At 38.6% G+C, this 14,181-nt stretch overlaps 1 protein-coding gene across 1 annotated transcript in view; it reads left to right on the plus strand.

Moving 5' to 3' along the window:
* LOC110529279 (YLP motif-containing protein 1) overlaps positions 1–13,662 on the plus strand; it is a 55,831-nt gene extending 42,169 nt beyond the window's left edge. Inside the window, exons 23-26 of the mRNA XM_036986814.1 lie at positions 7,686–7,737; positions 8,518–8,624; positions 9,124–9,314; positions 10,909–13,662. Coding sequence (XP_036842709.1) covers positions 7,686–7,737; positions 8,518–8,624; positions 9,124–9,270 — 306 coding nt within the window. The 3' untranslated portion in view covers positions 9,271–9,314; positions 10,909–13,662. The remainder of the gene's footprint in view (positions 1–7,685; positions 7,738–8,517; positions 8,625–9,123; positions 9,315–10,908) is intronic.
* The last annotated feature ends 519 nt before the right edge of the window (positions 13,663–14,181 follow it).

Consider the following 14,181-nt stretch of genomic DNA (forward strand, 5'->3'; position numbering starts at 1 on the left):
TTGCAACTTGTGTGAACTTCTGGTAAACCATTCTGGGAAAACTTGTGACGAACATTCTACTGTTTGCAGCAAATTTGCTGCAAACTCAGTACGAATATGTAAGTTAATTCAGGTTTTTGGTTACTGTGTGTTATTAACAACATTGAAATGCATCTACAAAACCAAATCACACACAATTTTAAATGAATAAATGCAGAGAACTAAACATATTAAATGTGGTAAACATTCAATGTTTTCAATGTCGTAACAGATCGATATCATCAGTTGATGACGTTGCTAAGCTTCTTATTGAAACTGTCATTCTCTATATGTCTTTCAGCAAGGAAACAATGTTTCTGCCTTGTATAAAATGCTATTTAAACAAAACTATGGATTTAGGCCTACTAAATGTACCTTTTTTAAATATGTGGGGGCCAACAGTTCCTAGAGTACAATATTTGTCTCTAGCCAAGCCTCAACACAATTGATTTCAACTAACTACTTATGATATTCAATCTCAACTGGGGGACGTCATCATTAAGAGCCAGTTGTCTACTACTGTAGTTGTCTTTTCTTCCTGACTCAAGTTGTATATGGCTTGGGTGGAAGTAAAGCAACATAAAATGGCAATTCATATAATATTTCCTAAATGAATTGGGTGGAAGTAAAGCAATTAACACACATTTCTCTGTCTTCAGTTTGATTGAAAGCTTTCATCTGTATTTTTCCCTTGTAACTGAAAGATCGGAGGAACATCACATGATGAAGATGAGCTAACTACTAGTTTAAAGCAATTAAATATTGAATTGTTACAAAGAATGAAAGAATGGACTACATTTATGAGAATAGTACATGCATTTACTTAACCTTATCAAGCTTGAAGACCATGCTTTTTTGAGTTATAAATGAGTATGATTGAGTGCATCCCGAACATCTTTCCAGGGTGTCGATACATCCTTCTCCCAATACAGCCTCTTCCCACATTACGGGTAGGGAGAGGGTATCCGTCTGCAAAAGTAAAATCTCGCTTTGATGTCAAGTCAGCTCATATTGTTGGTACCTTAGCTGTTGTGCTAGCTAACATGCTACTGCACAATGTATTGACATGCATATTGATTTTAAAAGACAAACGTATTCACCTAAAACGTGTTTGGGCAAATCGTTAGCTAGGTAGCTTTCACATTATTTGTGAAAAAATGTGATCGCTAAAGTTAGCTAGCTTAGCGCTAGCCAATTGGTGGCGCTGACTGATTTTGAAACTGGGATCAACAAAATGTTTCACTCTATCCTATAAAACATGACATTGCTAACCAAGCATCAATTAGCTAACATAATTTAAGTATATTAGGAAGTTTAATTAAGTTAGACACTCACTGGACAACTTTGGTAGGTAGGTAGCTAGCTAGCTAGATAGCTTGGTTTCCATTTCCCAATCCCCCTGATTGGTCATCAACGGTTACTGGTCTCGGAACTCATGTTCACCAGAAACGGCTTCCGGGACACTATTTGCCACTATTGGCAATAGATATTGTTGCCACAGGTTTGCATCAGACTCCAGTACAATATTGAGCTGTTTTTTGGCCAGAAAACAACCTCTGGCAATAAATATTATTGTTGCCAGAAGTTTGCCACAATTTCCCCAACTAGTAGCAAAAAAAAAACTGTCTACATTTTGTGGCACACCATGTAGTTTGCAGCACATTTGCCACAAAGTAGCTTTGTGTAAGTGTGATTTTGAATATCAAAACATTTGAAGCATATTAAAGTAGTATTTATTAAGCCGTATCAGAGGCTAACATTCTGAGGATTTCAAAATGTAGCATATAAAAAGTGTAAGAAGGCTTCACTTCAGTTTGCTACTTTTACTATATATATATTGATGTTGTACTTTCCAACTTGTTTAACTGGGCTGTAGCTGTGCTCTAGTACTAGCTGTGCTCTAGTACTAGCTGTGCTCTGGTACTAGCTGTGCTCTAGTACTAGCTGTGCTCTAGTACTAGCTGTGCTCTAGTACTAGCTGTGCTCTGGTACTAGCTGTGCTCTGGTACTAGCTGTGCTCTAGTACTAGCTGTGCTCTGGTACTAGCTGTGCTCTGGTACTAGCTGTGCTCTGGTACTAGCTGTGCTCTGGTACTAGCTGTGCTCTAGTACTAGCTGTGCTCTGGTACTAGCTGTGCTCTGGTACTAGCTGTGCTCTGGTACTAGCTGTGCTCTAGTACTAGCTGTGCTCTAGTACTAACTGTGCTCTGGTACTAGCTGTGCTCTGGTACTAGCTGTGCTCTGGTACTAGCTGTGCTCTGGTACTAGCTGTGCTCTGGTACTAGCTGTGCTCTGGTACAAGCTGTGCTCTGGTACTAGCTGTAATAAATGGGATTACGACAACAATTCTTAGATAAATTGACTAAATTCATAATGTGTTTTTTTTTTAATACATAGTTTTGGACCTAAACACAAAATGTAAACGTTAGACTTATCACAATGGTACGTTTTTTAAGATTAAAACGCTTCATGTTTTTATTGTTGGCTCTTGTCCTTTGAAACGTACTATAGTTAGAGCAAGTTTCTACATACCTGTTATTAAGGAAATGGCTATATCCACTACAGCTTCCTGTTATTAAGGAAATGGCTATATCCACTACAGCTTCCTGTTATTAAGGAAATGGCTATATCTACTACAGCTTCCTGTTATTAAGGAAATGGCTATATCCACTACAGCTTCCTGTTATTAAGGAAATGGCTATATTCACTACAGCTTCCTGTTATTAAGGAAATGGCTATATCCACTACAGCTTCCTGTTATTAAGGAAATGGCTATATCTACTACAGCTTCCTGTTATTAAGGAAATGGCTATATTCACTACAGCTTCCTGTTATTAAGGAAATGGCTATATCCACTACAGCTTCCTGTAATTAAGGAAATGGCTATATCCACTACAGCTTCCTGTTATTAAGGAAATGGCTATATTCACTACAGCTTCCTGTTATTAAGGAAATGGCTATATCTACTACAGGCATCTGTTATTAAGGAAATGGCTATATCTACTACAGGCATCTGTTATTAAGGAAATGGCTATATCCACTACAGGCATCTGTTATTAAGGAAATGGCTATATTCACTACAGGCATCTGTTATTAAGGAAATGGCTATATCTACTACAGGCATCTGTTATTAAGGAAATGGCTATATCTACTACAGGCATCTGTTATTAAGGAAATGGCTATATCTACTACAGCTTCCTGTTATTAAGGAAATGGCTATATCTATTACAGCTTCCTGTTATTAAGGAAATGGCTATATCCACTACAGCTTCCTGTTATTAAGGAAATGGCTATATCTACTACAGGCATCTGTTATTAAGGAAATGGCTATATCTACTACAGGCATCTGTTATTAAGGAAATGGCTATATCTACTACAGGCATCTGTTATTAAGGAAATGGCTATATCTACTACAGGCATCTGTTATTAAGGAAATGGCTATATCTACTACAGGCATCTGTTATTAAGGAAATGGCTATATCTACTACAGCTTCCTGTTATTAAGGAAATGGCTATATCTATTACAGCTTCCTGTTATTAAGGAAATGGCTATATCCACTACAGCTTCCTGTTATTAAGGAAATGGCTATATCTACTACAGCTTCCTGTTATTAAGGAAATGGCTATATCTACTACAGCTTCCTGTTATTAAGGAAATGGCTATATCCACTACAGCTTCCTGTTATTAAGGAAATGGCTATATTCACTACAGCTTCCTGTTATTAAGGAAATGGCTATATCTACTACAGGCATCTGTTATTAAGGAAATGGCTATATTCACTACAGGCATCTGTTATTAAGGAAATGGCTATATTCACTACAGGCATCTGTTATTAAGGAAATGGCTATATCTATTACAGCTTCCTGTTATTAAGGAAATGGTTATATCCACTACAGCTTCCTGTTATTAAGGAAATGGCTATATCCACTACAGCTTCCTGTTATTAAGGAAATGGCTATATTCACTACAGGCATCTGTTATTAAGGAAATGGCTATATCTACTACAGGCATCTGTTATTAAGGAAATGGCTATATTCACTACAGGCATCTGTTATTAAGGAAATGGCTATATTCACTACAGGCATCTGTTATTAAGGAAATGGTTATATCTACTACAGCTTCCTGTTATTAAGGAAATGGCTATATTCACTACAGGCATCTGTTATTAAGGAAATGGCTATATTCACTACAGGCATCTGTTATTAAGGAAATGGCTATAATCACTACAGGCATCTGTTATTAAGGAAATGGCTATATTCACTACAGGCATCTGTTATTAAGGAAATGGCTATATCTACTACAGGCATCTGTTATTAAGGAAATGGCTATATTCACTACAGGCATCTGTTATTAAGGAAATGGCTATATTCACTACAGGCATCTGTTATTAAGGAAATGGCTATATCTACTACAGGCATCTGTTATTAAGGAAATGGCTATATCTACTACAGGCATCTGTTATTAAGGAAATGGCTATATCTACTACAGGCATCTGTTATTAAGGAAATGGCTATATTCACTACAGGCATCTGTTATTAAGGAAATGGCTATATCTACTACAGGCATCTGTTATTAAGGAAATGGCTATATTCACTACAGGCATCTGTTATTAAGGAAATGGTTATATCCACGACAGGCATCTGTTATTAAGGAAATGGCTATATTCACTACAGGCATCTGTTATTAAGGAAATGGCTATATTCACTACAGGCATCTGTTATTAAGGAAATGGCTATATTCACTACAGGCATCTGTTATTAAGGAAATGGCTATATTCACTACAGGCATCTGTTATTAAGGAAATGGCTATATCTACTACAGGCATCTGTTATTAAGGAAATGGCTATATTCACTACAGGCACCTGTTATTAAGGAAATGGCTATATTCACTACAGGCATCTGTTATTAAGGAAATGGTTATATCCACGACAGGCATCTGTTATTAAGGAAATGGCTATATCTACTACAGGCACCTGTTATTAAGGAAATGGCTATATTCACTACATTCATCTGTAATTAAGGAAATGGCTATATCCACCTGTTATTAAGGAAATGGCTATATTCACTACAGGCATCTGTTATTAAGGAAATGGCTATATTCACTACAGGCATCTGTTATTAAGGAAATGGCTATATTCACTACATTCATCTGTAATTAAGGAAATGGCTATATCCACCTGTTATTAAGGAAATGGCTATATTCACTACAGGCATCTGTTATTAAGGAAATGGCTATATTCACTACAGGCATCTGTTATTAAGGAAATGGCTATATTCACTACAGGCATCTGTTATTAAGGAAATGGCTATATTCACTACAGGCATCTGTAATTAAGGAAATGGCTATATTCACTACAGGCATCTGTTATTAAGGAAATGGCTATATTCACTATAGGCATCTGTTATTAAGGAAATGGCTATATTCACTACAGGCATCTGTTATTAAGGAAATGGCTATATCCACTACAGCTTCCTGTTATTAAGGAAATGGCTATAATCACGACAGGCATCTGTTATTAAGGAAATGGCTATATTCACTACAGGCATCTGTTATTAAGGAAATGGCTATATTCACTACAGGCACCTGTTATTAAGGAAATGGCTATATCCACGACAGGCATCTGTTATTAAGGAAATGGCTATATTCACTACAGGCATCTGTTATTAAGGAAATGGCTATATTCACTACAGGCATCTGTTATTAAGGAAATGGCTATATCCACTACAGCTTCCTGTTATTAAGGAAATGGCTATAATCACGACAGGCATCTGTTATTAAGGAAATGGCTATATCCACGACAGGCATCTGTTATTAAGGAAATGGCTATATCCACTACAGCTTCCTGTTATTAAGGAAATGGCTATATCTACTACAGGCATCTGTTATTAAGGAAATGGCTATATCCACTACAGCTTCCTGTTATTAAGGAAATGGCTACATTCAATACAGGCATCTGTTATTAAGGAAATGGCTATATTCACTATAGGCATCTGTTATTAAGGAAATGGCTATATTCACTATAGGCATCTGTTATTAAGGAAATGGCTACATTCACTACAGGCATCTGTTATTAAGGAAATGGCTACATTCACTACAGGCATCTGTTATTAAGGAAATGGCTATATCTACTACAGCTTCCTGTTATTAAGGAAATGGCTACATTCACCTGTTATTAAGGAAATGGCTATATCCACTACAGCTTCCTATAATTAAGGAAATGGTTATATCTACTACAGGCATCTGTAATTAAGAAATTGCTATATCTACTACAGGCATCTGTAATTAAGGAAATGGCTATATCCACCTGTAATTAAGGAAATTGCTATAATTCACTACAGGCATCTGTAATTAAGGAAATTGCTATAATTCACTACAGGCATCTGTAATTAAGGAAATGGCTATATCCACTACAGTCATCTGTTTTTAAGGAAATGGCTATATCCACTACAGGCATCTGTAATTAAGGAAATGGCTATATCCACTATAGGCATCTGTTATTAAGGAAATGGCTATATCTACTACAGGCATCTGTTATTAAGGAAATGGCTATATTCACTACAGGCATCTGTTATTAAGGAAATGGCTATATCTACTACAGGCATCTGTTATTAAGGAAATGGCTATATTCACTACAGGCATCTGTAATTAAGGAAATGGCTATATCTACTACAGCTTCCTGTTATTAAGGAAATGGCTATATCTACTACAGGCATCTGTTATTAAGGAAATGGCTATATTCACTACAGGCATCTGTTATTAAGGAAATGGCTATATCTACTACAGGCATCTGTTATTAAGGAAATGGCTATATTCACTACAGGCATCTGTTTTTAAGGAAATGGCTATATTCACTACAGGCATCTGTTATTAAGGAAATGGCTATATTCACTACAGGCATCTGTTATTAAGGAAATGGCTATATCTACTACAGGCATCTGTTATTAAGGAAATGGCTATATCTACTACAGGCATCTGTTATTAAGGAAATGGCTATATCTACTACAGGCATCTGTAATTAAGGAAATGGTTTTCTTTTCTAACATGCGTTTAGAACTGAATAGTTTTTTAGTCAGAATTCACTTATTGCTTCATTTATTTACAAAATACTTCATAATCAAAGACTGGTAAGGTCCAACTTGTGTATACCAGTGTTGTTAATGCCTAACTAGTAGACTAGCTAATATTTTTATTTAGTTGGGCCACTAGGCAATATAATGAAATGAGTTGTTTCAACTTGGTGTCCTACCAAAGTGGAACCACGATAAACACAAAAAAGGTGTCCATGAAAATGCAGTTGTTGCTCTTGCAGTAGGCTAGCTCTCGTGTATCAACTAGCTGGCTTCTGAAGTCATAACTGTCTCTGAAATGCTTTGATCGTGGCTTCATACCGAAGGCACGTCCTCTCAGCTGAGGTGTCATAATGACATCTGACATTGTTTGCATGCCAACATCTTTTTAAAAGCTATTTCATGCCGTCTCATGTCGTGTCATTCTTGCGATTGTCGTGATTGTACTGGTATTGTTTGATTAACCTAACTGTTTGAACGCCTTGTCTCCCGTCACCGAAACCCTTCCCCACACCCTCCCTCCCTCCCTCCCTCTCTCTCTCCTCCTGACCCCTAGCGCCGAGGCCTAACCGTTGCAGTCTCTTCTCTGTATAATTTAGGGTTACATTCCACAAAGCAAATGGGAGATGGACACTTCTGATGCGAAACTAGGTAGGTATTCTGTCTTACTAATGTACATGATGTTCACTAACAACTCTAGCTTCCAGAAAATGTTCTTGTTGCGCCACAGTGATATGCTCTTCAACTCCTTGATCTAAGCCATTGGTTTTCAAAACTCTCGTCGGGGGGACCCCCCCTCCCCCAGACGTTTCACAATTTTGTTGTAGCCCTAAACTAGCTCACCTGATTTTAAGTAGTTCATTGTCTTGATAACTAGTTGGCAAGTTGAATCAGGTGTGCTAGCTCTGGAATGGTTCAAATGAATGGAACGGCTGGGGATCCCCAAAAAGAGAGGTTTGACACTTGTTGCCCAAACAGTTTCCAGTCTCCTTTTAGCAGACATGCTGAATACAAATGATCTGATCAAAACACACAGGTGTGATCAAAATAGTGCATTTCAAATAAGTAACATCAACTCATATTTACAATTACAATTACCATTTACGCTTGCTTTAAACTGTGCACACAGTTTGAAGGGCAAAAAAAAATACATGTGCTCAATTCTCCTTCAATATCAAAATGAGAGGAGGCGACTCTTTGATTTAAGGGGATCCTTGGTAATAAAACCGGACAACATGTAACCTTTCCTTAAAGAACATTCTAAATATTTATAGACAGAAAAAAAAAAGAACATGGCAATAATACAGAATCTAAGGAAGCGCGCGGTCATCGTCGTCACGGTGACCCGCGATACCGGTTGAAGTAGCGATAGTGTTTTTTTTTTTTTTGCTGGGTCGTGAGGTGACGTGGCGAGCGCTCTTCTCCTTACAGACAAGCTGGACGGCCTGGTGATGGGGGGGAAGAGGAAGAGGGAGGGAGACGACTTTCAGCTAACGGACGACTACGCCACACGCCACTCTGAGCCTGGCAAGAAGAGGGTAAAGTATTTTATATATTTAGGTTCTTGCCTTACCTGTTTCTCTTTAACGAACCAGGAAATATTTGATTCTTTGACATTTCCCAAAACATCTCCATCAGTGTTGCGTCTTATTTATTATATTGTTTTATATAACCTTTATTTATTATATTGTTTTATATGACCTTTATTTATTTAGGTAACTTCTTATTTACAATGGCAGCCTGACTGACTATAGAGATATGTGATCGTTTGGCCAGTCACAACATCTCTATAATCCAAGGCGCCTGGAGAAATTCATCACAAAATCTGGATTATCTATTGGTGAAAAATGTTGGTTTTGATCGTGGTTTGGGTGTGCTCCTTAAATACTCTTTCACAAATTTTACTAGAATATTTAACTTGAAATGCAAATGTCAGACCAGCTAGCTAGCATGAACATAGCATAGCCTACACCTCGTCCAATCATGACCCATTTCCTGCTCATGACCCCGCTGGATGTTTTCCTTCCTGTCGTCTAGGTTCGCTGGGCTGACCTCGAAGAGCAGAAGGATGCGGAGCGCAAGCGTGATATCGGCTTTGTGGTGGGTCAAACAGACTGGGAGAAAATCACCGACCAGAGTGGACAGATAGCTCAGAGAGCTCTCAACCGCACTAAGTATTTCTAGTAACAGGAGATCATTGCCCTCACCCCCTGCTTCCTGGTTTATAGGTATGTCCATTACATTCTGTTCATCATCTAATTTGATACAGTATTGTTGTGTTTTTTGGAGGGGCATTGATGTAATGATGTGTCTTTTGTTTATTACAGTTAGGAGAGAGGGGGCTAGTAGTTATTTTGACCCTCATTTGGGAGTTATGAAACACATGTTCTATGTGAAAGCATCCAACAAAATGTGATTTTGATTTGAAGTAACTACTATTTTTTTGGGGAGAAAAGCGATGACTTAAATCTTGACCAATGAGAATGCATCTACACTGAACAAAAAAATAAACGCAACCTGCAACAATTTTCAAAGATTTGACTGAGTTACAGTTTATATGAGGAACTCGAGTCAATTTAAATAAATTCATTAGGCCCTAATCAATGGATTTCACATGACTGGGAATACAGATATGCATCTGTTGGTCACGGATACCGTTGGTCACGGATACATAAACAATGGGCCTCAAGATGTCGTCACGGTATCTCTCTGCATTCCAATTGCAATCGATAAAATGCAATTGTGTTCATTGTCTGTAGCTTATGCCTGCCCCATACCATAACCCCACCGCCACCATGTGGCCCTCTGTTCATAACGTTAACATCAGAAAACCGCTCGCCCACACAACGCCATGCACGCTGTCTGTCATCTGCCCGGTACAGTTGAAACCGGGATTCACCTGTGATGAGCACACTTCTCCAGCGTGCCAGAGGCCATCGAAGGTGAGCATTTGCCCACTGAAGTCAGTTACGACACCGATCAGGTCAAGACCCCGGTGAGGACGACGAGCACGCAGGTGAGCTTCCCTGAGACAGTTCCTGACAGTTTTTGGAGAACTTCTTCGGTTGTGTAAACCCACAGTTTCTCAGACCATCCCGCAGGTGAAGAAGCTGGATGTGGAGGTCCTGGGCTGGTGTGGTTACACCTGGTCTGAAGTTGTGAAGCCGGTTGGACGTACTGCCAAATTCTCTAAAACGATGTTGGAGGCGGCTTATGGTAGAGAAATTTAACTGGCAACAATTAAATTATCTGGCAACAGCTCTGGTGGACATTCCTGCAGTCAGCATGACAATTGTACGCTCCCTCAAAACTTGAGACAAATGTGGCATTGTGTTGTGACAAAACTGCACATTTTAGTGGCCATGAGTCCCCAGCACATGTGTAATGATCATGCTGTTGAATCAGTTTCTTGATGTGCCACCTGATCAGGAGGATGTATTATCTCGGCAAAAGAGAGATGCTCGCTAACAGGGATGTAAACAAATTTGTGCACAAGATTTGAGAGGAATAAGCTTTTTTTTGTGCAAATGGAACCTTTTCTGGGATCTTTTATTTCACAGTTTTTACATGTTGCGTTTTATTTTTGCTCAGTGTAGTTAAATTGTTACAATTTAATTACGCGTAACAAAACACAGTTTTTTTTTTTCATCCGTTATATTATGTTTTCCTAATTTTGGAAGATGTATTGTTATTGTAAGATCATTCATTGAAAAGTCCATTTGGATGGATGTAGCAATTGCAGATTACCCTTTTTTTTTTTTTAAATATGCAACATATATATATATTTAAATCAGTTTTCTTCTCTTTTTTTTTCTCCTCTAGGTCTGCAGACTGAATATCAGACACACTCTACAGGCCGGCGTTTAGGAAATCCATAGCTGTTTATTCCATTATTAGAATACAGGATATAGCTTTTCTGTTGACATTCTTGATGTTCATTTAGAATTATGTGTAGTTTTTATTTTCTTTCATCCTATGCTTTTCGATTGGTAAGTTGTTTTTGTTTTTGCACCAGTGTGCTTCTCATTTTATACTGTACAAGCTGTAACGTCTACGTGTATGTTAGCGCTGTTGCTTATTTTAAGAAAATAAACTAAAAGAAAAACAATAAAAGGTTTCACACACACAAAAACAAGCAGGAGAGTCTCGTGTGAGTGGTCATATGGGCTACGTCATGGAGAGTCTTCTGTGATGTCTGTTTTCATGTGAACCACATTCAGTAGAACCTCAAAGATACAAACCTAATTTTATGGTGACATATTTTTTTTTGGTCTCTTTTTTTTTATATTTTTCTCAAAGTTACGAACATTTCAGTATTTCAAAAACAACCTGCATTTCCCGCTGTGTTCGTATCTCTAAGGTCCTACTGTGTTACAGGAAGTATGTAGCATAGGTTAGAGTGGCGGAACAGGAAGGTTCTTGGTTCAAGCCCTGAGCCTAGCGAGGAAGTGGAAACTGGACTGCTGGTGTCTGAGTCACTGGCTGCCCATTGTGCCCATGAGCAAGGAACTCTCAAACTGCTACACGGAGGCTGCACTGTGTCTTACCCTTTGCCTCTCAGTGCATGTGTGTGTCGGGGGGTGGGGGGGGGGTAACGCAAAATGAAATGAGTTTTCAGTACTCAATCAAACCACATAGTATCACTGTCTTTAATTTGATTTTAATTCAAAAATCTGTTACCTCATTGCATTTCACATAATTTAATCTCCTAAACTTTAAGAAAGTTCACACTCATTGTTTCTTGCAACAAATAAAATACTGAATTGAAAGTCCAGTATATATTTTGTGCCGTTACATGATCTTACAAATAAATAAACAATCCACGACAGTCACGCAGAATCACCTTGCTTGTGAAACACAACCAAAAATCTAAAAGTTTCTGATAATGGTAAATTCTACACTATCAACTTGCTAACTGAGGCAAACGACGTGTTCCTGATAGGTATCGAGCCAAAAAAGAAACTAAACCATCAATGGTCACCTCTCTCTTTTTTTTTTTACAGTAGGCTCTCGTCAGCAATATTCAAGCATTACCGGGCCCTAACTCCACTAAGGGGCTTTCTCCTCCTTCTGTATTCTCGTCACATGACTTTTATTCCTCTTGCTAATTGGACTGAAATAAATTCTGACTACACAGATATAATCCAGACTGTCTGTCTTGTTTCTGACCTGTCAATCTGAGATTATCATGCAACGGTTATATGATCCTGTTGAGTGAATATTGTCAATTATGACCAATCTGAGAGGAATCCTGTAGTTGTGAATGGTTGTTGAATGGCATACTGTACCAAATGTTCTGTACTGTAGCTCAAAGCCTGCAATCCCAAATGACTCCCTATTCCCATTCATTGTGCACTACTTTTTTTGACCAGAGCCCATAGGGGCTGTCTCTGCGCTGCCACCTGTTTCACTGTATAGAAGGACATACTTCTCTTTTTAAAATTTAAACAACTGGTCTATACTCTTAGTGCCCAAAAAAAACGGTTTTAGCATGGTCCATTGAGGACTATCACCATTTTGAAGTAGTCAAATTGGGTGGGACCTTCCTATGGGTTAAGGAAGGATCACACAATTGTATTCTGGTCATCACGAGAGATCAGACAAATAAGTTAACTTGTGAGGAAATGTTCCATAACTCCAGGTGGCAGTACGTCACCAACCTCGTCTCTATACCTGTACAAACAACACACTCCAGGTGGCGGTACGTCACCAACCTCGTCTCTGTACCTGTACAAACAACACACTCCAGGTGGCAGTACGTCACCAACCTCGTCTCTATACCTGTACAAACAACACACTCCAGGTGGCAGTACGTCACCAACCTCGTCTCTATACCTGTACAAACAACACACTCCAGGTGGCAGTACGTCACCAACCTCGTCTCTATACCTGTACAAACAACACACTCCAGGTGGCGGTACGTCACCCTTTCAGTTTGTTTACCTACTCATAGAAGTTGTAGAAGATAAAAGGTACAACTTTTTTTTTTTTTTAAATAGAGATGGCCTCAATGGCGCTGCCCGTGCGCTCACAGACGCTATAATGGGACAAATACAACGCTGCGATCTCTATACATCTTCTTTGCCCCAGGGATAGCTATTGTCCTATTGCTGTGTGACGCGATTTTACTGAAGATACACAAGATCTAGATTACATGCCTCTGAAACATCTGCTTTGAGTGAAAATCAACAGATGTTGCTGGCTATGAAGATATCACCTGAACACCCGTTGAAGACCTTGTTCAATTAGCATAGCCGATATGGAGCTTAGACGTTTCCTGGGCAATGGCTGGAACTTTCAGCAGAGCGACGTCAAGGTGAGTAATATTGAATTAAAAAAATGTGGTTAGTTACAGAATGTTTCTAATACTAAAATACCTAACAAAGCACATTTCTACCAATCAATATGTAGTAGCTAATGGATATTTAGACTGAACAAAAATATTAATGCATCATGCAACAATTTCCAAAGATTTTACTTAGATTATATAAGGAAATTAGTTAATTTAAATAAATTCATTTGGCTCTGATCTATGGATTTCACATGACTGGGAATACAGATAATGCATCTGTTGGTCACAGATACCTTTAAAATAATAAAATAAATAATGGGCCTCACAACGGGCCTCGAGATTGTCATCACGGTATCTCTGCATTCAAATTGCCAACAATTTAAATTAAAATTGTTGTTCGTTGTCCGTAGCCTGCCCATACCATAACCTTCGCCGCCGCCATGGGGCACTCTGTCCACAACGTTGACATCAGCAAACCATACACGTTGTGGGGCCGGGTGGACGTACTGACAAATTATCTAAAACGACGTTGGAGGCGGCTTATGGTAGAGAAATGAACATTAAATTATCTGACAACAGCTCTGGTGGACATTCCTGCAGTCAGCATGCCAACTACACGCTCCCTCAAAACTTGAGACATCTGTGGCATTGTGTTTTGGGACAAAACTGCACATTTTAGAGTGGCCTTTTATCCCCAGCACAAGGTGCTCCTGTGTAATGATCATGCGGGATTATCTTGGCAACAGAGAAATGCTCACTAACAGGGATGTAAACAAATGTGTGGACAACATTTTATAGGAAAC

The sequence above is a fragment of the Oncorhynchus mykiss genome, chromosome 8 (assembly GCF_013265735.2).
Source record: "Oncorhynchus mykiss isolate Arlee chromosome 8, USDA_OmykA_1.1, whole genome shotgun sequence".
NCBI classification, from domain to species: Eukaryota; Metazoa; Chordata; class Actinopteri; order Salmoniformes; family Salmonidae; genus Oncorhynchus; species Oncorhynchus mykiss.